The 26,618-nt window shown below is 46.9% G+C and overlaps 2 protein-coding genes across 2 annotated transcripts; one reads left to right on the top strand and one right to left on the bottom strand.

Annotated features, from left to right (window-relative positions):
- Window positions 1-1,652: 1,652 nt before the first annotated feature.
- On the top strand, window positions 1,653-12,547 carry CCDC65 (coiled-coil domain containing 65). Its single transcript, XM_047740681.1, has 8 exons — window positions 1,653-1,996; window positions 2,572-2,739; window positions 8,757-8,926; window positions 9,462-9,600; window positions 10,933-11,130; window positions 11,331-11,549; window positions 11,884-12,036; window positions 12,151-12,547. The coding sequence occupies exons 1-8, from the start codon at window positions 1,865-1,867 to the stop codon at window positions 12,466-12,468; spliced, it is 1,497 nt and encodes a 498-aa protein (XP_047596637.1). The 5' UTR covers window positions 1,653-1,864; the 3' UTR covers window positions 12,469-12,547.
- Window positions 12,548-12,928: 381 nt separating this feature from the next.
- Window positions 12,929-18,355, bottom strand: FKBP11 (FKBP prolyl isomerase 11). Its single transcript, XM_047740682.1, has 6 exons — window positions 16,297-18,355; window positions 16,052-16,117; window positions 15,583-15,670; window positions 15,247-15,280; window positions 14,809-14,879; window positions 12,929-13,165 (listed from the first exon to the last, which is right to left on the bottom strand). The coding sequence occupies exons 1-6, from the start codon at window positions 16,423-16,425 to the stop codon at window positions 12,948-12,950; spliced, it is 606 nt and encodes a 201-aa protein (XP_047596638.1). The 5' UTR covers window positions 16,426-18,355; the 3' UTR covers window positions 12,929-12,947.
- Window positions 18,356-26,618: the final 8,263 nt, after the last annotated feature.

Below are 26,618 nucleotides of genomic sequence, written 5' to 3'. Positions count from 1 at the left end.
TCAGGTCATGATCCCGGCGTCCTGGGATCGAGTCCCACATCGGGCTCCTTGTTCTGTGGGGAGCCTGCTTCTCCCTCTGCCTCTGCCTGCCACTCTGTCTGCCTGTGCTCGCTCTCTCTCTCTCTCTGACAAATAAATAAATAAAATCTTTAAAAAAAAAAAAAGACTGATGAATCATTGACCTCTACCTCTGAAACCAATAATACATTATATGTTAATTAACTGAACTTAAATTTAAAAATGATAAATAAAATAAAATGATGTTTGTTCATTAAGGATTTTTTGCATTAATTTAGATATTTAAAATATTGCATTAAAATTGTATTTGTCAGGTACCTGGGTGTCTCAGTCCATTAAGTCCATTTAGCTCAGGTCATAACCTCAGAGTCCTGGATTTGAGCCCCTCATCCGGCTCCCTGCTCAGTGGGGAATCTGCTTCTCCCTCTCCCTCTGCCTGCCACTCTCCCTGCTTGTGCCCTCTCTCTCTCAATCTCTCTCTGTCAAATAGGTAAATAAAATCTTTTTAAAAAAATAAAAATAAAATTTTATTTGTCTTTTAAAAAAACAACTTTATTGAGGTACATGTTGCCTATCATATAATTTGCCCCTTTCAAATATACAATTCAATTCTTTTTTAAACCAAATTCATCAAGTTGTCCAACATAAATCAATTTTATTTTCATTTATTTTTAAATTTTTTTTAGAGAAAGAGTGTGTGTGGGGGAGAGAGGAAGGGCAGAGGGAGAGGGAGAGAGAGAATCTTAAGCAGACTCCATGCCCAGCATGGAGTCTGACAAAAAGCTTGATCTCATGACCCCAAGACCATAACCTGAGCCAAACTCAAGAGCTTGACATTTAACTGAGCTACAGACACCCCCATAATTCAATTTTAGGACATTTTCATCAACCCAATATAATCTCTCATGCACATGTTATATTAATCTCCCCTATCCCTCTTCCAAGCAATCAGTAGTCTACTTTCTGACTTTATAGCTTTGCCTTTTCTGGATATTTCATATAAATGGAAACTTACAATATATGGTCTCTTATATGTGGCTCCTTTCACTGAGTGTGTTTTTGTAGTTCATCCACGTGGTAGTATGCACCCATAATTTGTTCCTTTTTATTGCCAAATAGTATTCCATTGTATGAAAAGAGCATATTTTGTCTACCCATTCACACATTGGTGGACATTTGGTTTTTTTCCAGTTGGGCTATTATGAGGCATGCCGCTAAGAACAGTTCTGTGCAACTCTTTGTGTGGATACGTTTCCACTTCTTTTAGATAGATATGTAATGGCTAAATGGCTGGACCACACAGTAAATTTCTGTTTAACATTTTAAGAAACTGCCAAACTGTTTTCCGAAGTGCCTACACCATTTTACATTCCCACAGCGAAGTGTGAAGGTTTCCATTTCTCCACATTCTCTTCAAAATATGTTATTACCTGTATGCTAAAATATGGACACTCTATGAAAAATAACTTCCCCCAAAAAGTTTTAAAATATTCAGTGAGGAGGCTACCTTTATCCAGGTGAAACGACCATCTCTCAAAAACTGACTGCAGTCCTCCAGCCAGCAGGGGGCGCCCTAAGCCAAGGTCTCTCCTCCTAGCCTTTCACAGCGCCATCTTAGCGAGATCCTCGTTGCTAGGAGACGTAAACGCGTCTTTGGGTTCCGGACCCCAGCCTCACCGCTGTCCCAAATTCTCTCTCTTGTGTGAGGACTAAGATCTAAGGTCCCACAACCATTCAGGGGCAGTTCCGCAAGGCCCACTTTGGGGGCGTTTTCCTCCTCCTTCTTCTAAAGCTGACCAAAGCGGACTAAAGATCCTTACCTAGCTCCATCCCTCTCGACCCCGCTATGGCTAAGAAAGGGAAAAAGGCCAAGTTGCCCCTGTCCGATGAGGAGCAGCTGCTTCTGTTTCAGCAGAAGTTGCTGGCAGAGGAGGAGATGGCCAAGAAGAAAGAAAGGCTCCTGAGCCAGTTCTTGAAGGTGATGGCTTTCTGCATTACTCTCTGCCCAACCCCACCCACTCCCTGCACGGCCCCGTCTCCTTGACCCCTCTCATTGTGGCAGCCTACGTTCATGCTGGCCTCCCCTGCTCCGGGAATCTTGAAACCCAAATATACTCAGATTTCTGGCAACACTGTTTGGGGAGGAGGCAGTTCTTTGTGAAGCACGGAGGGGGTAAGTGGTATAGAGGTTGACAGCCACGACTGAGCCCCAGACTGGGACAAGAGGTGTTAGCTGTCTGAGCGGTCTGAAATTCTGATATGCTCCCTAGAGATTACAAACAACATCCTGCTCTGATGTCTTCACCTGAAAGAAATTCACACTTGCCCTCCCTAAAGTGCCATCAGGCTGTTCCTGTCTTACTTCAGACCTTCCCAAAAACAAGAACAGGAACTCCCTGAGTGTTAGTCATCAGGAACTTTGGTCTTCTATGAAAAAAAAAAAAAAAAAAGACAAAGGGTAAGGTGTCAGTGACAATCTGTGATCTTGTTTGTTTTACCGTAACAGGGCTTCATGCCCTGACCTTCTGGGGGCGTATTTATTCCTTCACACAGGACAAGTTGGCCAAGGAGGAGCACAATAGTGCTCTGAACCTTAACAAGATTAACACACAGTGGAGAACCGTCCTTAGGGAAGTCAAGACCAGAGAGCTTCATAAGGACATTGAGATCCTCAGCCAAACATTTGAACGAGTGGTGGACTGCAAGGACAGTGTCATCAAGGTAGGCGTTCTTCCCAAGGAAACACTTAAACCTGGTTGCCTTGATCTCTTAACAGAATGGTCCTACTGAATTAATTTATTAATCAGTTTTGGGGGGCAGAGGGGGAGAAGGATGGGAGAGAGGTAGAGGGACAGAGAGAGAAAGAATCTCAAGCAGGCTCTATGCCCAGAGCGGAGCCTGACATGGGGCTCAGTCTTTCAACCCTGAGATCATGACCTGAGCTGAAATCAAGAGTTGGACGCTTAACTGACAGAGTCACCCAGGCACCCCTAATTTTTTAATCAATATTAAAGCCCTTACAAGATGCAAGCTGTAATGAAGCCAGCATTAGTAATGCCAGTTTTCACTGAAATGAAAAGTGGACTCCTGGGCTGTCCTCCCCTCTCCCCTGCTTCAGCGTAGCCATCTTCCTTGGTCATCTACTGCCTGAAACCAGCGCTATACAATATTAGAGTTGTAAGGCACAGCAGACGTCACCCAGTGACTTGAACTTAGTTTTGCACCTTCACTTTGATATGAGAAGACTCGGTTCCAGAGAAGGGAACTGGCTTGCCCAATGTCACACAGCCAGTCAGCAAGAGAACTGGAACGAGAGCATGAGTTTCTTGATTCCTCCTACTCCAGTGCTTTATTTAACCAAACTGTTTGGCCTCTTTGATTCAAGCTCACTGGCCCTGGGTGAATCTGAGATCTCCATGCCCTCCATGGGTAAGGGCTCTCTAGGCATCTCAATCACAGCCATATGCTCTTGGGAGACTCCCTTCTTTCACCTATTTTTAACCTCTTTTTACCACTCCTCCTTAGTCTTTTCAATCTTAAAACAACAACAGAAATCCCACAGTAATAGCAAAATATACCTTACTGGCCTGGCATGCCCCCTATTGAAAAGACGCATCTTTCCTTCACACCCTAACCCCTGAGGGAAAAAAATTTCAGTAAACCTGGGCAAGCTTTCAAGTGATACATATTAAGAGTCCCCAAATTTGCAAAAACCACTATATATTAGAATTCCTTACCCCACTCGTTGTACCTTATGGCTTTTTAAGTGACTTCTTCAGCCCCTTATTGGCAGTTATCAAATACTTGCGGAGAAGAGAACCAGCAGGGTTCGTTTAAGGATGCTGAGCCGTGGCCAGGCTCACCCTCCAGCCAGTTAACTTCCAGCTTTGTAGCTAATGCTGCCAGTCCCGCCTTAGGAAAGTCACACGCTGCTAATTAAGCGCCTTCAGGGTCATTCCTGAATAATCGAACCTACACATGTTAAATGTGCAAATGTTAGCAATCTTGCTGACTCTTGCTATCTCCACTTCTTCACTTCCTCTGGACCCTGCATCCCACAACTGCTTTCCCTCTTCCCTAGGAACTTGCTCTGGTAAAGACTACCAGGCCCGAATCGCAGATACTTTCCATCATTTAGTCTTCATCTAACCTGAGTCCTCTGTGGCATGGACAATTTTTTTTTTAATTAAAAAAAAAATTTTTTTTATGTATTAGAGAGAGAGAGAGACCCCGAGCCGGGGGCGGGGAGGGGGGAGAGGGAGAGGGCCAGACACACTCCCCTATGAGCAAGGAGCCCTATGTGGGACTCGATCCCAGGACCCCGAGATCACCACCCAAGCTGAAGTCAGAGGCTCAACCAACAAAGTCACCCGGGTGCCCCTGTGGCACTGACTTTCTTATTCACGCCCTCCTTGAAACTCCCCTTTGGTTTCCATGACATCACTCTTTCCTGGCTTTTCTCCTGCCTTGGGAATATATAGCGAATCCTCTTTGTGAGTTTATCTTCCTCTCTCCCAATGCCTGAACTTAATTTTGCACATTTCTGAGTCTGGCCATCTCGCCCTTTAACCACATGTCTAGGGCCTAGACAGTCGTGCTCATTACCCTGACTCAACTTTTTTAGATTTCATTTATTCATTTCTTTAGAGAGAACACAAGCTGGGGAGAGGGGAAGAGAGGGAGAATCTCAAGCACACTCCTCACTGAGTGTGGAACCTGACGCAGGGCTCAATCTCACAACCCCAGCTGACAAGAGTCAGCCACATAACCGACTGAGCCACCCAGGTGCCCCTCATTACCCTGACCTTTAATACCACTTTTATATCAATGACTTCCAGGTTCTGCAACACCAGACTGGATTTCTTTCTCAAGTTCCACATCATTCTATTCAAGATTCCTAGATATCTGTTCCTGGCTGTTGCATTGTCCTCACAACCAAGCTCAGGAGCTTCCTCTTCCCTGGCCAGGCCCAAACCAATTTTTCCACAATCTGGTCTTCCTTACACTCAATTCAGGTGGCCAGTGCCATTCATTCACCAAACCACCCAACACAGATATCTGGGAATCATCCTAGGCATTGCTTCCATCCCTGACTTCTGTTCCAAGTTTTGTATAAATCCTCTGCTTAAGTATTTTTCAAAGCTATACTCTGCTCTCCTTCCCCACTGTCCTACTACAGGGGAGACCTGGGCATCTTCTCTTATATGGACTGTTCCAACAGTCTCCTATCTTCCAGCCTTCATGCCCAGCCACCTGAGATGACTGTTGACAAAACTACCAGGATCATCTTTTTGGAACAAAAATCTGATTCTGTTATTCCACTGCCTAAATTTTAGTGGCTTCCCACTTCCACAGGAAAAAGTCCAAACTCCAGGGAAAGGACATCAAAGCCCTTCATGATCTGGCCTCTCCTTGTACCTTTCACACACCCCACATTGTTTCTTACCTGTGATTTTGCACATGCTGTTCCCTCTATCTGGAAGTCTCTCTTCCCCATCTCATCAGTCTTCCTGGCAAACTCTTACTCTTTCAGGAGTGCTACAAATGACATCTGTCCTGTGAAACCTTCCATGGTGCTCTTAGTCAGACGCAGGCATTCAGTCTTTTATATACCATTGTCACTGGTCAATCATCAACCTCATAGCAATTTCCAGGTTATACAGTAAATTTCTGTTTATGTAACTCCTTTCCTACTGCAAGACTGCAAGCTCCTTTGGAGGGCAATGAGCATGTCTTTTCATCCCCAAATCCTTGGCACCCAGCACAGTGCCAGTAATGACAGGTTTAGTAAACGTTGGCTGAGTGAATGAAGAGGCTTCCATTATCAGCACCTATCTCAAAAGATCCTATTTCATACCAAACATATAAAGTAAAAGCTAGCTCTGCACAGAGGTTGTGGTAGTTTACAGTGAGTGTCTCAATATGTCTGATCGTGTAGGCATTCACTAAATCCTTTTTTGTTTGTTTGTTTCATTTACTTTTTTAAAGAGATTTTATATTTAAGTTACCTCCACACCCAACATGGGGCTTGAACTCACAACCCCACGATCAAGAGTTGCATGCTCCACCGACAGAGCCAGCCAGGCACCCATTTCTTTCCTGTTAATTTTAATTTGTTTTACTTTTTTGAATAGGTAATACACTCACATTATTCAAAATTGAAAAGATAAAGTTATACAGAGAAAAGTGCCCTCCCACCAGTGCCTTTCAGCCATGTAGGGCCTCCCTCAATCATTGTAGTTTCATGAGTAAACCTTTTTTTTTACACAAATGGTAGAACTACATGCTGTTCTGCCCCTTGTCTTTTTCAAACAATTTATCCTAGGGACTATTCCACATTAGCCCATAAAGATCTTCTCTTTTTCTTTTATTTATTTATTTATTTATTTATTTTTTTTTTAAGATTTTTATTTATTTATTTGAAACAGAGAGAGAGATCACAAGTATGCAGAGAGGAAGGCATAGAGAGAGAGAGGAGAAAGCAGGCTCCCCGCTGAGCAGAGAGCCCGATGCGGGCCTCGATCCCAGGACCCTGAGATCACGACCCGAGCCGAAGGCAGAGGCTTAACCCACTGAGCCACCCAGGCGCCCTCTTTTTCTTTTAATAACTGCATCATATTCTATATTGTAGTTTAACAAATTACTTTGTATTCTGTATTTCCTAGATTTTGGTAATTAAATCTAGAAGGTTGGAGGTGTTGTATTCTTCCATATTCTTCCATCAACCAGGGACATATGTATGGTTATCTTTTTTTTTTTTTTTTTTTAAGATTTATTCATTTGAGAGCAAGCAAGCATGTGTGAGTAGGGGAAGGGGCAGAGGAAGAGAATCTTCAGGCAAACTCCTTGCTGAACGTGGAGCCCAGGGGGGTGGGGGTGGGGCTCAGTGGCACTACCCCGAGATCATGACCTGACCCAAAATCAAGAGTCAGACGCTCAACTGACTGAGCCACCCAGGCACCCTGCCTGGTTATCTCTTTTTGTGATGTTAGTAGCTGTTGATTCCATTAATTCATTGGGGGTTGCAAAATGCTGATTTTTTAAAATTAACATATAATGTATTAATAGCCCCAGGGGTACAGATCTGTGAATCATCAGGTTTACACACTTCCCAGCACTCACCATAGCACATACCCTTCCCAATGTCCATAACCCAGCCACCCTCTCCCTACCCACCCCCCTTCCCTCCACAACCCTGTTTGTTTTGTGAGATTAAGAGTCTCTTATAGTTTGTCTCCCTCCCGATCCCATCTTGTTTAAAATGCTGATTTTCTAATAGTATCATTCCTTTTTCATTTATTAGCTTGAATAGTGCTATAAAGAGATACCTTCTATCATTGAGCATTCAGTTACCAGGAGGTATAGTTTATACAATAAAGGCAGCATAAATACTTGATTATTTCTTTGTCCTTTATACACCATTAAGAAAAAAAAAAAACCAGTGGGTTGTCTGGTATTCTCAATGGTAACTGATTTTTTAAGTATCCTTATGAATTCATAAACATAACTGATATTTTTCAGTCCATTGTAGTTTTTACCCTTATCAATGCTCACGTTGCCCCCTTTCTGCCAGTGAAGTGTTCCAGTTATCCAATACCGTATAACATGGCATCCCTAAATTAGTGACTTAAAACAACAATTTATTTTATTATTTCTCATGATTCGTTGATCTAGTTCACCCGCTTGGTGCTTGCTTGCTGTCTCTCCTACAGTGTTCAGTCAGATGTCGGCTGGGGGTACAGTCACCTGAAGGCTTGACTGGGCTGGATGTCTAAGGCGGCCGGCGGTTGATTCTGTCAGCTGGCAGGGAGGTCAGGGGGGGCTGTTGACTAGAACGCCTTAACGTGGCTCCTCCCCGAGCACTGCCCTGCTCACACTGTGATGGCTGGATTCCTGGAGGGAGTATCCCAAGAACAAACATTCCAAGGGGCAGGAAGCAGAAGCTGCCAGGTCCCATAAGGGCTATGCCTGCAGCTGGAACAGTGTCACTTCCACCATATTCTCATGGTCCAAGAGTCACAGCATTTCCCCACATTCAAGGAGACGGAAGGAAAGATTACCTCTTGATGGAGGAATGGCAAGGTCATGTTGCAGAAGACTGCAGGATAGCAAATATTGTCATGCCCATCTTTGGAAGATACAATCTGCTCCAGTGAGACACTTTTCTTGGTTCCTGAGTTCTTCTGACATGACGCCATTGGTCTTTCATAGCTGCTCTGCTATCTTGTATGAGATACCTTAGGTTCTACTCACTTATGTTCTGCCTCAGACCTTGGAGCAGCCATATCTCCAAGCATCCTCAATCCCTTTTATTATGTTTTTTAAAGATTTTATTTATTTGACAGAGATCACAGGTAGGCAGAGAGAGAGGGGAAGCAGGCTCCCCGCTGAGCAGAGAGCCCGGTGGGGGGCTCCATCCCAGGACCCTGAGATCATGACCTAAGCCAAAGGCAGAGGCTTAACACACTAAGCCACCCAGGCGTCCTCCTCAATCCCTTTTAGTGGTAGCCTCATTGTTAGAAATATCTTTTGTCCCTAGGATACTGCCTGGCTCCATAGGGTCCCGTGATGTCGCTTGTACTTTCCAATCACGAGTAGGAGAAGCAGCTCTCCTAAGCCAGAGAGCTGGCATTAGGAACTCGGGGGAAATGCCATTCACGCCATCCAGCTGAATACACTTTTATGTTCCCATACTGATGCCATTCAGCCAAAATGGGAGCTCTCTGTTTCCTACCCAGTCTTTAGCCAAGGACCTGTCAGAAGCAGAGGAGCAGTATGCCCATGCCCTGCGCAGCCACCTGCACAGCATCGACCAGCTCTTAGCCCTGCAGAGACGCCGGCTCTGCCTCCTAGAGGAAAGCTACAACATGGAGCTGGAGGCCCTAACCAAGGAGTTTGAGACCGAAAGGTATGGAGGCCTATGAGGAAATTGGGGATTGAGTCCAGGAGGGGATCCAGAACCTGTGTCAAGGAGCTACCTCTACGGAGGCAGCCAGCAACCTGGAGCATCCCACCTTGCTTATGACACGACCCCCACAGAGTCCATCCAGAGTTCCTTCTGAACTAACACAGGTTTAAGCTTGTAGCCTTAGCTTCCCTATGCCCGTGCCAGGTCTCTCCCTCTAACTCCCTCACCACCTACTTTCAGCTATCAAAATCCAACTCATCTGGCAGGGGACAGGGAAAGGAGGGAGACCTCTCACTGAAACCTTTTGTACTTCTTTGCTTTTCGTATCATATGAATGTATTCCCTGTTCAAAGATGAAAATAATCTTATTTACTCTTTCTGACCCTAATATGAATAGAGCCTACCCTCCCTCTGTGATCCTTCAAGTACCTAGGAGTTTGTATCACTCATACAGCTCTACATACTGTGCTGAATGGTGGTTATTGGTCCATAAGCTTTATCCCTCAGAGCAGGGACAGTGTCTTATCTCCTGTAGGAAGACAATTATTGACCAGCATGAAAAAGAGATTCACTACCTACAAGATGTCTTCATGGCCATGGAGCAGAACTATATAGATTCTGAGTATGAAAGTAAGCTGGAGTTCCAGAGCATGTGGGATGATCTCAAAAACAAGGTATGGAGGGAGTACCTGGGCAAGAGCTGGGAGAGAAGGGAGAGAAAAATGCTCAAGGCCACTGGAGGGCCTACAGACACTTAACCAACACAACCAAGAAAATGCCTGTACCCCTACTGCATTTTGTAATTTTGTAGAAATTAGCTGGGAATACTATTCCAAAATGTCAAGGAAATGCACTTTAGAGCTAGAAGGCACCAAGGAGATCATCTGGATTCACCCTGTGATTTGCAGATGAACAAACTAAGGCCCAAAGAAGTAAAATGATCTGCCAAAGTCATGCTGCTGCACTGTGGTAGAACCAGGAAAATCCAGGTCTGCCCTTGTCCCAAAGTGCTTTCCACCATCCTAGAGGCTGCAAATTTAGGTAACCTGCAGACCTGGGTTTGGGCATGGGTTTTGTTTTGTTTTGTTTTGCTCCACAGTGTTTTTTAAAGTTTTAAAATAAGCTTCCTACATTCAAAAATTGGGAAATTTCAGGGCGCCTGGGTGGCTCAGTTGGTTGAGCAGCTGCCTTCAGCTCAGGTCATGATCCTGGACTTTCGGGATCGAGTCCCGCATCGGGCTCCCGGCTCCTTGGGGAGTCTGCTTCTCCCTCTGACCTTCTCCTCTCTCATGCTCTCTCTCACTCATTCTCCCTCAAATAAATAAATAAATAAAATCTTTAAAAAAAAAATTGGGAAATTTCAGTGGTGGCGCCTGGCTGGCTTAGTTTGTAGAGCGTAAGACTCTTGATCTCAGGGTCATAAGTTCAAGCCCCATGTTGGGCATGGAGCCTAGTTAATAAAAAAAAAAAATCGGGGTCCCTGGGTGGCTCAGTTGGTTGGGCGACAGCCTTCGGCTCAGGTCATGATCCTGGAATCCTGGGATCGAGTCCTGCATTGGGCTCCCAGCTCCACGGGGAGTCTGCTTCTCCCTCTGACCTCTCCCTCTCATATGCTCTCTCTCTCTCTCTCTCTCAAATAAATAAATAAAATCTTAAAAAAAATTTTTTTTAACCAAAACTAAAAATGGGGGAAGATTTCACATAAAACCCCAAAATTTTAGCTTCTCTTGAAAAAAAGATCTGGTAACACTGGGTCCCATTTCCAAAGGGGGACACTGGTGTGGAGCTGAGCAGATATGCTCTGCACCACCCCCAAAGCCCATGAAACATTTCTTCTCTGGTTCACCACAGGCCTCCTCTAGCTTACAGCACTTATTTACATCATCTGCCTGGTCTTTGTAGCATTCTCATTGGTGACCTCTGCACTGTACTAGGTTATAAACCGTTCAAGAGGGGGAGGGTGCTGGAGGCAGCCAAGCACTGGCTATTTTGGTGCCACTTCCTAGAATCTAGAAGAGAAGCATTTTCTAAGACTGCAACTGGAGAACATAGTAGAAGACCTGTGGAGAAGGTTCCAGGAGGCACTCAAGAATTACACCGATGCCACAGAAGACCAAAAGATTGCCTTTGAGACTCTGAAGGTGAAAGATGAGAAGAGCTCCAAAGAGATTGAAGCACAGATGAAAAAAATACAGAGACTACAGGTGAGTGCAGCCAACTGGAAATACTCACTGCTTTAAGTGCTCCATTATCCCCTGGTCATCTTCTCCCAATTTCCACTGGACCCCGTCACTGGTTGGGGAAAAACAAGATCCTTGGATTTCAGTCCCCAGATTGTCCTTTTACCTGTCTCACTGAAGGCCTTTAGCTCATCAAGGGTTTCCTCTAACCTCTATCCCTCCAGGACTCCATAATTATTTTAAAAAGCAAGATCATGATGCACAACCGTGAGAGTGAAGACCAGAACCAGTACATCCGTAAGGACAAAGAGCTGGTCCTTGCCCAGCTGCGAAAACTTAAAGCCCAAAGGACTCAGGCCCGGGAACTATCACAGGAAAACTTAGTCAAACTCACCTTGGAAAGTAATGCCACCCTCAAGGCCCTGAGAAAGATCGTCGATAAGGTAACAGGGGAGAGGACAGTAAAAAAAAACAAGGAACTTGGCTCCTTGCAAAGTGAAAGGGGTTTGAGAGAGGTAGAGGGCTTTCTCCTGCTTCCTACCTGCATGGATGTCTGGACTACCTTTTGTCTTCCACGTTCCCTCCCCTCTTACGTTTTAAATTAAATGAATAATGAATTTGCTCAGACTGTAAAGTACTTGGAATAGTGCTTGGCACGTAGTAAGCACTCTGTGTTAGATGTAGTCATTACTCTAGTCTCACATTTGGGTGAATAGCTCCCCTATTTCCCCTCCCCACCCCATTTCCTTATAAAAGGTCTCTTCCTGCTTCTGACAGGGTGAAAAGATTCTGAAACTTGCTGAAATATGTAGGAAGTTTGAAACCGAGGAAGAAAAAGTACTGCCTTTCTATTCAACAGTCTTGACTCCCGAGGAGCAGAAGGAGATAGAAGAAATTTACCCAGAGGAGCTTACTGAGGAGCTCACAAAGGTAAAAGGTCCTAGGGTCCTGGGGCCACCACCCAAGGCTGGCGATCACGGGCCACGGGGACTGCATTTGCGAATGGGCCTCAACACGCACCTTCTTCTTTAACTCCACTCCCAGGTGATAGTGAACTACAAAGGGATGGAGAATTTCTGGAAAAGGTACAACAAAGTGAAACTGGAGCAACTGAGCCTCCAGCACAGACATACCCAGTTGTCAGAAATCAATAAGAAGTTGCGGGAGATGCTAAAGCAGTACTTGGATGGCATCTCAGTGAGTGATGAAGTGCTAAGCCAGCTCAACCCACTCTTCATCGTCAACCATCGCAGTAACTTACCCCAGCCTTTGTCCACACCTACCACCCAGCCAGGTGACAAACCACCTCCAGCCACTTACAACATCATTGAAGCAGCCCACGTGATCTCCCACATCCTGTGATAGAAGGAGAAGATCGCTTTTCAAACCCCAATTTTTTGAGAGAACTGAAGACTTTGCTATTAAACATTTCCAAGAGGGTTTATGAGCGCCTTCTATGTTTGCTATATTGGAGAGCGCAGCCTATTTGGAAGATACTAGGAATACGGTGGCCCCACAGAGTGGAGATAATAGCCAGGCAATTACCAGGAGGCTCGCTATTCAAGAAGCACTGCTTCAAGTTCTGGGCGCTAAGAGGGCCAGAACCCATACCTTTGGGATGTAGAGATCCTACAGGAACATTCAAGTGCAGGTCCTTGGCAGTAAGTTAGGACAAGAGGAGGCAGGGGAAGAGGTGATCCAGAGCCTCCGACCACCCCAATGTTAGGCAGGATCCAACTCAGAATGCCTTTTTCCCCAGCCCTTTCCCTCATTCCCACTTACAGAAGTAGCCTCAGAAAGTATCAGGTGAAGAATCCAGAGAAATTTTTAAAATTTATTTATTATTTCTTTTTGCTCTTGTTTCGTTTCTCTTCCTTGAGCTTCTTTTTGGAGACTTTAGGTCTGTTGGCCTTTTTGTATAGGTGATACCCAATGAGGCCCAGGAGGGCTGGCACCATGGCCATGCCTACCAGAGGCAGAATGCCCTTCACCAGCTTTTGCCAGTAGTTGGCTCGGATCAGTGCAATCAGCTCCACATCAAACTGCAGCACTGCATCCGCTGAAGGCAGAGAGGAGGCGAGGGTTAGAATCTCTGCATTTTATCCAGGGCTCCCAATCTAAATGAAAGCAGGGAGGGCAGGCCACACAAAAGCAACAACTACGAAGGTGGCAAGATTTAAACAAGGTGAGTTCCTCTCGACAAAAGCAGAGAAGGGTTATGAGCAGACTCTACTGATAGTTATGTTTACCCCAAATCTATAAATGTGGCTTGTGTTCAGTGACAAGTCTATGACAGGACAGGAAAACTCTGTGGATCTAAGACATACAGGCTGTTCTCCATTGGTAAGTCCGAGAACCCCTATACTAACTGCACTCCCATTTCCAAATAGCCACATTGACAGAATCTTTGCAGGGCTGTAATTAACTGGCTTTAACCTAGACATTTTAAAATGTCACCAACCAATGAGCCCAGGCGATGTGACTGTTAGAAAACACAGATGTTTCATCACAGAGGAAGGAGGTGGCTTAAGAAGGAAGAAGCAGGTGAATGAACAGGAGTGTCAGGGGAGAAAGGCAAACACTAGAAAGGGGGAGATCGTAGAGCTTTGGATGAAAGAGCTTTTCTTTAGTCCCATGACCCTCTTTGTGGTTCTTCCTCTAAGTTGGAACTAGGATAAGAACTTTTATCCTAATACTCTGAAGTACAAAACATTTTAGCTAATAGAACATCTGTTATAACCCAGAGCAAGAGATCTGCATCTTGGGAAATCTGTCCCGGGACCTGTTGACAGCTTTTAAAGTTATAGGGTGGGCTTGGCTTTTTTTTTTCCTTTTAAATTTTTTTTTAAGATTTGATTTATTGGGGCGCCTGGGTGGCTCAGTGGGTTAAGCCTCTGCCTTCGGCTCAGGTCATGGTCTCAGGGTGCTGGGATCGAGCCCCGCGTCGGGCTCTCTGCTCAGCAGGGTGCCTGCTTCCCTTCCTCTCTCTCTCTGCCTGCCTCTCTGCCTACTTGTGATTTCTGTCTGTCAAATAACTAAAATAAAATCTTTAAAAAAAAAAAAAAGATTTGATTTATTTATTTGACAGAGAGATAGAGAACACAAGTAAGCAGAGTGGCAGGCAGAGGAAAAGAGACAAGCAGGCCCTTTACTGAGATGGAAGCCCAATGCGGGCCTCGATCCCAGGACCCTGGAATCATGACCCAAGCCAAAGGCAGACGCTTAACCAATTAAACCACCCAGACACCCCTGGGCTTGGCTTTTAAAAGTTGTTTTTTGTTTTGCTTTTTTTAAATTACTTGACTGTGATGATTTTTACTGCCTCTTCCCTCATGGAGGCTGAAAGGAGGGGTGGAGATGTGGTGAGAAGCCATGCCAACAGCATAAATGACACGGGTTGGAGTTGTGGAGAAAAGGCATGAAAGAGGGCTAGCAGAGGCAACAGACCCAAGTGGCTCAAGTCGGTATTTCTTCCCTAACAAGGTGCTGTCTGCCAGAGGGAAGCCAGGGAGCCTTAACGGGTTCTATGTGTCTAGTCCCTATTGGTGATCTGAAGAGGAAAAAAGCAGCAGCCCTACAGAAGGAGGCCCCAGCCACCCCTGGCCTTTTCAGCAAACTGGATTCAGACTATCTCAAGCCCCAGACAAAGCTCTGAGGGACTGGGTACTTTGATTGCCTGACAGAGAGGACTAGTCAGATTACCTGGGATAGACGGTGGAAATCCCCGTTTTCCATATGCCAAGTGAGAGGGAATGATTGCCCTTCTCTTCTCTCTGAGGGAAGAAATATGAATCACAGCTGGGGTGGGACCAGGTGGGCTAGGAGCCTCAGTCCATCCTCAGCCCCACCAGCAACACTCTCTGGATATTCACCCCAAATGATGAACCCTCCCAGCTGAGCACCAAACAGGTTGACCAGGAAAGGTCTCTGTCCCCCCACATGCCTCAGCTCCTCCAACAGAACCCACAGCCAGAGAGGCACAGTGGCTCTGGATGCCCTTTGGGTTCCCAATGACCAGGACCTGCCCAGTGCAAAGCCTTTATGACACATTCTTCTGCCTCTCTGAGGAGCAAGGACAACAAAGTAAGCCTCCACCCATGCAAAGAGGGTGCCCAAGCCCACCCCTGCCCTGATACTCACCCCACACACATGTCTAGAAGGCTCTGCTCCAGACCTTGAGGAAGAAGACACAACTGAACAGGAAGCTACCTATCCCCCAAAGCCCAGGAGAGGAGAATCAAACGCTCCCTACGACCTTCAACTAAGTTTCCCACTTCTCAAATCCCTAAACTCCCCACTTCTCAAATCCCTGGTTATCCGTGGGGTGTGGGGCAAAGGGAGTGTCAGAAGCTGGGTTTGAACCTCAGGAGGTGACTGGTAGAGTCCTGGTGGCATTTTCAACGTATGTTAGGGATTGAGGAGGCTAAGAAGGGCTTAGGTCGGGAAGAAATAGAATGGGAGGCGCAGGTCACATACCTGGGATCACCTGCTTTTGGCCAAGTTCTATAACCAGAGGATCTCTGGTCAGGGAAGTGTCAATAATGCGTCCATCTACCAAGCTGCCCTGTGGGGAGAGAGCAGCAGGAGCGCACACCTCGCAGGGCACCACACACACCTGGGCCCCTGGGCAGCGGCGGCAACCCCCTCGCAGCTGCAGCCCAGCATTCCCCTCCGGGCAAAAAGCAACAGGAAGCCCCAAAGGGCTGGCGCTTCTCGGAGATCTCCCCACCCTTCGCTTCTCTGAGCCGGGGCGGAACTGGCGGAAAAGCCGGGAAGGGAAATGGGCAGGCAGGAGGCGCGCCCCTCCCCCCGCCACGTGCTTGACGACCCCAGAGCTCCAGCTTCACTCCCGAACCGCTTGCCACGTGTCCCAGCCAGCGCTGACGTGTTCCAGCAGGGCGCCGCCCCCTCCCGGGCCCCGCCCCGACCCCCCCAGATCCCTCACCGTGTAGTGTATGTGCAGCGTGTCTCCAAAAGCAGCGGGCTCCGCGCACGGCTCGGGGGGCTCCACCTACGAGCGGACTACAGGAGTCACGCAGGCTCCTCCAGAGATTCCGTTCCGTCCCCGACACCCAGCACTCCCCAGATCAGTTCCCGCACTCGCTCTCCTCCCCGCTCCCAGGTTCGTTCCGATCCCCTCGTTCCCCACCAAGGCCTGGCCGCCGCAGCCCCGGGACACCCTCTCCTCACCAGGGTCTCCACTTGGAGGGTCCGGACGGGACTTTCGGTTTCAAACCCAGCCTCAGCCCGGCACATCGCCCCACTGAGCAGCAGCAGCAGCAGCAGACGGAGCGGGATAAGTGAGGGGCGCAGGGTCATGACTGGACGCGGGGCAAGGCACGGGGCACCAGGACAGGCTGCTCCGGTGACGGCGCCTAGGACAGCGGTTCCCTCGGAGCCCAGGCCGGACTGGACGGGACGGGGCGGGTCGCAACGCGCCAGCTCCTCCTCCAGCAGCCCTTCCTCCACCTTGTCCCCACCTCCTGGAGGGAGGAGGCCGCCGGGAGCCCTTCCCTACCCTCAGAGATAGGGAGGTCGCGTTTTAGGGTCCATCCGTTGGCCGTCCGTCCCCTAGCGAGGGGCTGGGTCACTTAATGGCACCCACTTACGATGACCTCTTGTGTGCCAGTCACTTTTCTGTAATCCTCAAAGCCACCCTGAAAGGTAGGCATAATTGTTTCCATTTTACAGATGAGTTCAGGTTAAGAAACCTGCCCAAGGTCTTCTAGCTAGGTGGCGCCAGAGACAAGATTCAAACTCAGGATGGCCTGAGTCCCGCGTGTTGGGTCTTTGGTTTTTCCTCTTAAGATACAGGTCTCTTCACATCTGTCCTGGCAGTGTCTGTTTGGCCCAACCCACCCCAGCGGTTGTTAAAGAGGGCACCCCTGTCCCACTTCCAGCCATTCACCTTGAATTCTGGAGGTCACAGGAGGCAGAGAGCGGTCTTGTCTGCCTGTTCTTTGGAAAGATAATTTCAAAGAGCCAGAAACTATTTTCCTGCAAGGATGGGGCGAATCCCTGATCTTTTCCTCACACCGACCTATCCCTCCTCCTTTATCAGCAAGCTTGTAAAAAGGGCAGCTTACAACCTTTTAATGTTTATTTTGCCCAACCTAGGGCTTGACCTCACCCCAAAATCAAGTCTCATGCTCTACAGACTGAGCCAGCCAGGTACCCCCAAGGACTTCAATTTCTTAAAGGGGTTTTAAAGTATTTCGGGCAACACAACCAGTCCCCTTTTGTATGACTTAAACCCTCACTGCCCACTCAGGCCATGGCAACTGAATTCTGCTCCCTCAAAAAGTCATCGAGCTCAGTCACCAAATTCTTGTGTCATTTCTTGGTCCCTGTCCTCTTCAGCATCTCTCTCGTATTTGATGCCGCTGGGCTCTGAATGCCCTCCCAAGCTCTAGATACAACTAACTGCCTGCTGGGTATCTCCACCTGGGTGTTTGACCAGTACATCAAATCAACACACCCAACACTGTACTCATGCCTTTTTCTCCATCCATCCCATCTGTAACAATCTAGAATTCCCTCCCAATTTTCTGTTTCTGTTAGTGGCTCTGCTGTTAGCATTCTCCTAAATTCTCCTCTCATTCCCACATCAACCAGTCTCCTTTGATTTGTCCTTCCACCACCTCTCCAAGCTTTCCTTCCATTCCCAAGGCTACCACCCTAATTAAGCCACTACCTCTTTGGAATTGTTGAAAAAGTCCCCTCAGGAGGAAGGGATTTCTAGGGATGATGGAATGCTCTATATCTTGATAGGGAGGTGGCTAACATGGGTGTATGCATTTGTTAGAACTTAAACTATATGAGAAGATCTGTGCATTGCACTGCACAAATTATACTTCAAATTATACTTCCAATTAAAAAATAACAATAAACACAAAACTACATTTTCAAGTCTTCCTCAAAGCTGGATAAGGTCATATGACTAAGTTCTGGCCAGTAAGACATAAGCAGAAGTGTTGGAAATATTGTCCTGGACTTCCAGCAAGGCCCCTTAAAGAAAATTAATTCAGCTAAGAAGTGTGTCATTGTGTGCTCCTCCTCCTCTCCTCCAGCTCCTTCCCTTCCTTTGTTCTGCTGCCTGGCATATAGATGAGATGAATTACACTCTAGCAGTCACATCAGACCATGAGGTGACCATGAGGATGAAGCTATGTTCGAGGACGGTGAAGCAAAAAGAAGTCTGAGCCCTGGGCACCTGGGTGGCTCAGTGGGTTAAGCATCTGCCTTTGGCTCAAGCCATGATCCCAGGGTCTTGGGAGTGAGCCCTGCCCGGGGCTCTCTGCTCAGCAGGGAGTCTGCTTCTCCCTCTCCCTCTCTCAAATAAGTTAATTTTTATTTTTTATTTATTTATTTATTTATTTATTTATTTATTTATTTATTTATTTATTTTAATTTGACAGACAGATCACAAGTAGGCAGAGAGGCAAGCAGAGAGAGAGAGGAGGAGGAGGCAGGCTCCCTGCTGAGCAGAGAGCCCGTTGCGGGACTCAATCCCAGGACCCTGAGATCATGACCTGAGCCGAAGGCAGAGGCTTTAACCACTGAGCCACTCAGGCGCCCCAAATAAATTAATTTTTAAAAGATCTTATTTATCTGTCGGAGAGAGAGCACAAGCAGGAGTGGCAGGCAGAGGGAGAAGCAGGCTCCCCACTGAGCAGAAGCCTGATGCGGGACTTGATCCCAGGACCTGAGCCAAAGGCAGACACTTAACCAACTGAGCCACTCAGGCATACCTAAAGTCCTTATTAAAAAAAAAAAAAAAAAAAGTCGTCATCTAAGCTTTGATAACCATAGAGTCACCATTCCAGTCCTGGACTGCCTACCACTTTTTTAAAGATTATTTATTTATTTGTGAGAGTGCACACAAGCAGGGGGAGCAGCAGACAGAGGGACAAGCAGACTCCCCACTGAGCAGGGAGCCCAACCCAGGGCTCAATCCCAGGACCCTGAGATCATGACCTGAGCAGAAGGCAGATGCTCAACCCACTGAGCCAGCCAGGGGCCTCCACCAGACACTTTTTAACTGAGGTAGAAATGAATTGCTACCTGGTTTTAAAAAGAGAGAGCACTCTAAGCCCCCCAACCCCTAGCGTCTCCCTACTTTAGCCCATTCTGTACACTGCTGCTATCTGCTCAGCTCCAGTTATGAAGCCTATGGCCCCACATTGCCCAGCAAATAAAATTCAGCCTCCAGGGGCGCCTGGGTGGCTCAGTGGGTTAAGCCTCTGCCTTCAACTCAGGTCATGATGCCAGGGTCCTGGGACCAAGCCCCGCATCTGGCTCTCTGCTCGGCAGGGAGCCTGCTTCCCTTCCTCTCTCTCTGCCTGCCTCTCTGCCTGCTTGTGATCTCTGTCAAATAAATAAATAAAATCTTTAAAAAAAAAAAAAAAACCTCAGACTCCATGACATGTCAGTTGAAAACTTTCATCATCTGGTCCTAATCTGCCTTACCAAACTTGGCTTTTATTCCATTAAATTGAAGGCCTTTTAATGACAGCAACCTCATCTTTCTCATTTCTATATTCTCACTGCCTAGTATAGTGTTTGATACATAGACGGGTTGATGAACATTTATGAATTGAACCAAATCCTCTTCCTGCTCACAGACTGTACTCTGACATCAGATGAACCTGCATCATATGTTTCCATCTCTGTGCCCTGGCTCATGCTGTTCCTTCACCTGTCACGCTTCCTCCAAACCAAGCTCAAATATTACTTCCTCTGTAAAGTCCTGATTCCCTTATTAAGAAGTCACTTATTTCTGAACATCCAGCACACTCTGGGGGACATTATTACATTTTCCTTTGTGTTGCAATTGTTTGTGTATGCCCCACTTCTCCCTATCTCCGAAGAGCCAGCTCACTGATGGCAAGGACAAGGTTATGATCATGCCTGGAGACCCCTAGGTACTAGCTGCACAATACCTCCCATATAACAGATTCTAGACAAATGTCTTTTATATTGAATAAGTATTATGCTATGCAATACTTCCAATAGAATTAAAAATATCTAACTATACTGGGGTGCCTGGGTGGCATAGTTGGTTAAGCAACTCTTGGTTTCAGCTCAGGTCATGATCTCAGTGTTGTGAGATCAAGCCCTGAGTCAAGCTCTGTGCTCAGCATGGAATCTGCTTGAGATTCTCTCCTTCTCTGAAAATAAATCTGTAAAAAATACATATATAACTATATTAACTTGGAAAACCTCCAAGACAAATGTGTGTGTGTGTGTGTGTGTGTATCTCCTTATGTTTAAAAAAAAAAAAAAAAGGCAAGAATAGGGACAAGACTAGAGCCTGGATGGCTGAGTTGGTTAAGTTCAGGGTCCTGGAATCAAGGCCCACACTGGGTTCCTTGCTCAGCGGGCTCTCCTCCCTCTGCCTGCTGCTCCCCCTGCTTGTGAATTCTGATAAATAAAATCTTTTAAAAAATAAATTTTTTATAATAATAATAATAGATATGAAAGGAGTACACTTATATTTTAACCCCTCCCCAAGTGTGTGGAGGTATATATATTTACAAAAGAAACTACCAAAAAGAGGCACACTAAGCAGCCATGCGTGGTTACTTTGGGAATGGGAGTGAGAAAAGTAGAGGGGAATGGGTTTCACATGTTGCTCTATATACTTATGTATTGTTTGGATGTTCCACAATGAAAATTACTTTGGTTACAAAAATAAATTTTAAAATTAAATAGTAAATGAATGAACACAATATATAATTATACAAGGGAATGTATGGGAGGTGTTGAATGAGTTGTGCTAATGAAACTAAAGGAGCAGGTAAGAGTCCTTGTGATTAGAGAGGTCATAGCAGCTTTGCAGATCTTAAAGAAAAGTGGTATTCTTTAAAAAGTGAGAAAAGGGGGTGCCTGGGTGGCTCAGTGGGTTAAAGCCTCTGCCTTCGGCTCGGGTCATGATCCCAGGGTCCTGGGATGGAGCCCCACGTGGGGCTCTCTGCTCAGCAGGGAGCCTGCTTCCCTCTCTCTCTCTCTCTGCCTGCCTCTCTGCCTACTTGTAATCTCTGTCTGTCAAATAAATAAATAAAATCTTTAAAAAAAAAAAAAAGGTGAGAAAAGAGGGGCACCTGGGTGGCTCAGTGGGTTGAGCCTCTACCTTCAGCTCAGGTCATGATTTCAGGGTCCTGGGATCAAGCCCCCATTGGGTGCTCTGCTCGGTAGGGAGTCTGCTTCCCACTCTCTCTCTGCCTGCCTCTCTGCCTAATTGTGATGTCTCTCTGTCAAATAAATAATTAAAATCTTAAAAATAAATAAATAAATAAATAAATAAATAGAAAAAGGGATAAAGGCAGCAGGTCGGTTATTTGGGAAAAATGAGTGGACAATTTTGGTTAAAGTAATGGATTCAGGCAGAGGAGCAGAGAGAGATAGTTCAAGAAGGAAGCAAGAGCTAGTTGTGGAGAGCTTGAATGTCAGATGAAGGCAGCGGGAACCCACTGAAGGTTTCCGAGCAAAGCCGTGACCATGCGCACTGCACAGATGTGTGGGGTGATTGGAATGGTGTCATGAAGATGGAAGGCTACTGCCCAGTCCAGGTCTGACACTTTGTTAGGAATGGGAAGGGGAAGTGGAGGTGGAGTTGGGGCAGGGGGTGGATAGTGGGAATCAGGCAAAACTAAGACAACACTATCACCCACAGAGGGCAGCCCAAGCCCACCTGAGCCTAGAAGGGAACAGGGAGGAAGGAGCTTTCTCCTTGGATCAAGTTAAGAGGAACCTGAAGGCCAGAGAAAGGCAAGATGGTTCTGGGAAAGGCAGGGGAGTTGGCACAACCCTGACTGGAGGCACAACTTTGAAATCAGAAGCATTCCTGGAAAGGCCTCCACCTTCAAAGGTGTCTCTATCAGCAAGAAGACGAAACTCTACCACAGCCCCCTGGACTCACAGGGTACCCGCCAGGATCCAGTTTGGTCAAGGACAATGATGTTTATTCATTTATCAAGGCTGAATGCTTATTATGTGCCAGACCATAAGCAGGGCACTGCTTTCTAAATATTTTTAATATGTTTACTTTTAACAGACTGTTAATAAACAAAAAGCCTCTGAGTCAGCATATGTAAACCTGGATCCAAAATCTGATGCCGCATTTTTAAGGGCAGGTATACCTTGGATGACAAAATGTTTTCTTTTTAAGTATGGTTATGCCCTCATTCAGCCCACTCTCTTCTGCAGCTTACAGCCGAAGTGACACACACAAGCAGACACTCACCTTCAAGCCATGATGGTGAATAGTCCTGACCCAAGTTCCTCACTTCCAGACCTTCAGGTACTGCATAGCTCCCTTTCCTAAGGTTTGGATTTCCTCAGACTTAACCTTCTCTTCCCTTTGCTCAGGAACTTGGGGTCATTCTTACCCAATCCCAGCAACCACAGCCAGGAAACCCAATTAGATTGAAAACCTTTAGAGGAAGGCAGGCCTCTGGATCCTATCACTCCCCAGTGACCAGCACGATATTTACTCTATCCCTCCAGTTACCAGGTTAGAAAGTAGAGAGCTGGACTTTGGCTTTCCTATCTCCACACCCTTCAGAACTGGAAAAGAAGTGTTCCTAGTACTATGACTGCCTGCCCAAAGACACCACGCTGTGCAGCAGCAAAGGGGTATCCCCCAAATAGTTATTCCCCAACTCTCACTGCCCCATGTGCTGCACTATGGATATCCCAAAGGATTTCAGAGCATCCCAGAAATGGATTGCCAGCTCTCTCCACGAGGACAGTGGTAAGACTTCCTTCTTAACACAGGTCTGGAACCGTAAAAGGTACTAAGTAAGTACCTGTCAATTTTCTGCTCTGACCAAGCTAGGCACTTGAACTGGAAGTGATGCAGTGAACCCCCAGAGCCTTCAGACCTAATACCTCAAGTCTGAGAAACTCCTACATACCACACTCATTTTCCCTGTCACTGTCTCCAAACTCTGAAATGAAGGCGACAGTCTGTCCTCCACCCCAGTCAGACCAATCCAAGGCTTTCTGCTGGCTCTCTCTAGGCTCATGTCGGAAACTCCCCTGCCCAGAATATTCTGAAGTAGATCCTGGGCCTAAGTCTTCTGTCAAGCCATAACTGAAGAGCTATTCAAGTTCTGGGCAGATATGGTTGCTCTTTGTCCTTAAGAGCTGGATGCTGAACACTTATCTTCCAGGTTAAGTCTCTCCCTCATCCCACCATGTGCCCCCAAAAGAAGCTGAAAAGTTTAAGCAACAGCCACAAGGGACTGTGCTCTGACATCAGATGATGTCAACTCATTCCTGGCACCTTAAATGGAGCACTGAGGGGCAAAATGGACTAGGTTATCCTCTTCAGGAGTCAAAAAGACACCCACTGACCTGCCATCCAGCTAAAGTCCTCTCCATTATCACTATCTTATGATGGGCTATAGTACTAAAAGGAATATGCTTATTAATGTACAAATAAAGCACTTGGTAAAGGTGTTCTTATCAGTAACTGTGGTCACCAAGCAGGATTTTTGAGGAGCACAGACGTAACTAAATACAAATGATTTTCTTCACACTGGTACTTGGGGCTCTCAAACTTACCGTATGCCTAAATCCTGTCTCTTTCCCATAACGTCAGGATCAGAAGGTCTCTGTCCCCAAAGCTTAAGAAGGTGGTGAGAGTGAAGAACGCCTGCCTAACTCACCTAGACTTCACCCACCAAAGGAAGGAGAGCACCATCTCTTTCTGTTCCTGGAGCCAGACAGTAGTAGCAGGAGAGGAAGAGAGTAGTGGCAGGGTGGGCTGGGAGGGCAGAGGCTTGTCCTTTCCCTCAGGACACTTTGGAATCTCTGGATGAGGCTTGGCATCCTGACAATGGGGAACTACATGCCTGAAGCAGAGGTGATATAGGGCCATAGCTGTAAGGAAGATCAAGTTCATTATACTATCCAGACCTTTACCCTTCATGTTTACTCACTGCCAAAGTTCAGAAATAGTCGGGTGAGGGGACTCCAATCTATGGATGAGGGAACCCTGTTCCAACCAGAAGCCCCTGATTGCACAGGGCTGGGGAGATCTGAGAGTGGAGGTAGGGTGGGTCACTCCAAGTTCAGGGCCCTCTAGCCACTGAAGTCCCTAATGACTACCAACAGGTGATAAATAAGGCTAAGAACAGGATGAAAGCCTTTACAACTAAAAGAGCACAGTCACGAAGCCCTCACATTTTGGTGCCCAATTCATTTAGGCTCCCCTTCAGAGTATGATGGAAAGTAGTAAGCAGTGGAGAAATAAGCCTAAGTCCCTCCATAACCTCACTCTCCCCCTGTCAAGTGTACCCTTTACCCCTCTGCTGAGAGAAGGAGCAGTCTAGAGAGAAGGACCAGAGACAGGAATACCCTCACGATTAAAATGCTGCCCAATGGCTGCTGCACATCAAGGATGAAGGTCTGCTCCAAAGCTGCATAAAACAAGTTTAATTTCCAACCAGGGTCACAGTCATCATGTATCCCACATTTTGGGCAAGGAGAGAGAAGGTGAGTTATTAAACATATACAGTCTACATTCCAGAGGGGGAAAAAAAAGAAGAGAAAAACCAGGACTGCAGTTACCACTGTAACACCACAAAACAAACTTCGGAGGGGAGGGGGGCAGAGGGGAATCTCTAGGGGAAAAGAAAGGCTGTAACAGAGGAAAGCATAAAATTAAATCTACCAGAGGAGAGTGTGGGAGGGAGCAGGCAAAAATGGAATGAGAAACCCAATCCAAAAAGAGCTTTTAGGAGAATGGGACTGTAGCAAGGACCACCCCTGCCAAGGGCCTAGCAGCCAAGGACACTACCACGATCACTTACTGCCCCCTGCTGGATGGATCCTTGAGCAACACCAAGGCAACCTCCAAGGCTGCTGCCTAACACCCTCAGGCCCACTGGTCTCTGGAGCCCCCCAAAACAAGGTAGGGGTGGGCCTTAAATAAGAAAAACGTAATTGGGACTGCCATCTAACTAGTGACGGTCAGACTGGGAGGCAGGAGAAGAGGCAAAATCCTCAGCTATTGCAGAGACCAAGAGTGGAGAATCCTAAGTAGGAACGGAACAAGGAAAGGGGAGACAGATAGGCAACAGCAGTGAATGAGTTGAGAAGGCAAAGGAAAGAATTCAGGAGGGGAGAGGCAACAAGTGCAGGAGCAAAAAAAAAAAAAAAAAAGAAAGAAAAGAAAAAAGAAAGAAATGAGGGAACAGAGGCAAAGGAAAGCATCCACGGGGTCAGGGGAGTGAATACATGTTAAAATGAACTAGAAGCTCCAGCACACCTCTCCCCTTATCCCTGCCACCAAATACACACACACACACACACACACACACACACACACAGGCCTAGAGATCAGGAGACCTGCACACTCCCACTGCATCTTGGGCTAACAGTACATCACTAAGGAACTGGCACTGAGGGAGACACCCCTGGAACCTCTCTTTCACAGTTCAACCTGGGGTAGGGTAGGGGTACTGATCTGCCTGTTGCAGACAAAGGTGGCAGGAAGCCTGGCCCCATGGGGTGGGTTTGGGACAGTCCTTCTGGGAAGGGGCCCCTCAGCCATGTTGTGGAGGAAGGAGGGGACAGGGCGCCTGGGCCCTGACCATAGCAGAAAGGTCATGGGCAGCCATTTTGGAGCTCAGGGCGCAGCCAGCACACACGGGAGCCCACAGAAAAGCCACGGCTTCATAGAAACCGCAAAGTCAGGACCCAGGCCAGGACCTCAGGGACAAGCGCCCCCCGTAAACAGAGAGACGCAGTAGCAGCAACTTCTGAACAACTACATAATGGTGGGAGGACCTGAAGACCACTACATCCCACCAGCACCAACAACTACTTCAGAGTTCTAATTTCCTCCACTCCAAGCCTCAAAGTGATGCAGGGGAAGGGGCTGAAATGGGCAGAAGAAAGCTGTTGGGGTGGTGTAAGGAGGGACAGCAGGATAGTCTGAGGGTCTAAAAACAGAAAAGAAAATTTTCAGCCTTCAGCACATCCCAGACTAGAAAAAGAGAGAAATGGAGAACAGGGGAATTGAAACTGAGGCCTGCCATGTCACCCCCACTCCCCTGCTCCCCATTAAACCACCCAGCCAGCCCTGGTCAGGTCAGCAGGACTACTAGCATGAGGACACTCTGACAAAGGACAGATGAACCACCCAGTCCCCGAGATCAGAAGATGAGGAAGGGGGGGCATGGGAAGGCAAGAGTAGACTGATCCATGCCTCACCTTCTCCTAACAACACAAAAGGATGAAGATGGAAAACCTGAGGCCCACCTGCCCGGTGCCCTGGATCCCAAACATACCCCATGGTCTTGCTCACCCCCCCCACCCATCCTCCTCACAGGCTCCTGAGGAACCAATCTAAGGAGGAGGAGGAGGATCAGCTGAATACTGGGCTGGTAAGAGTGAGTGGGCTCTTCTCTCCTTCCCACTGGCAAGGCAGGGCAGAATGGCATCTCCTTGGGAACAGTCATCTAGCTATAAACACCACCCCCCTGCCCTGAACGGGTTGG

Source organism: Lutra lutra, chromosome 8 (assembly GCF_902655055.1).
Source record: "Lutra lutra chromosome 8, mLutLut1.2, whole genome shotgun sequence".
In the NCBI taxonomy this organism is placed as follows: Eukaryota; Metazoa; Chordata; class Mammalia; order Carnivora; family Mustelidae; genus Lutra; species Lutra lutra.
Note: the sequence above shows the minus strand (reverse complement) of the source record. Positions and strands in the feature narration are given on the sequence as shown.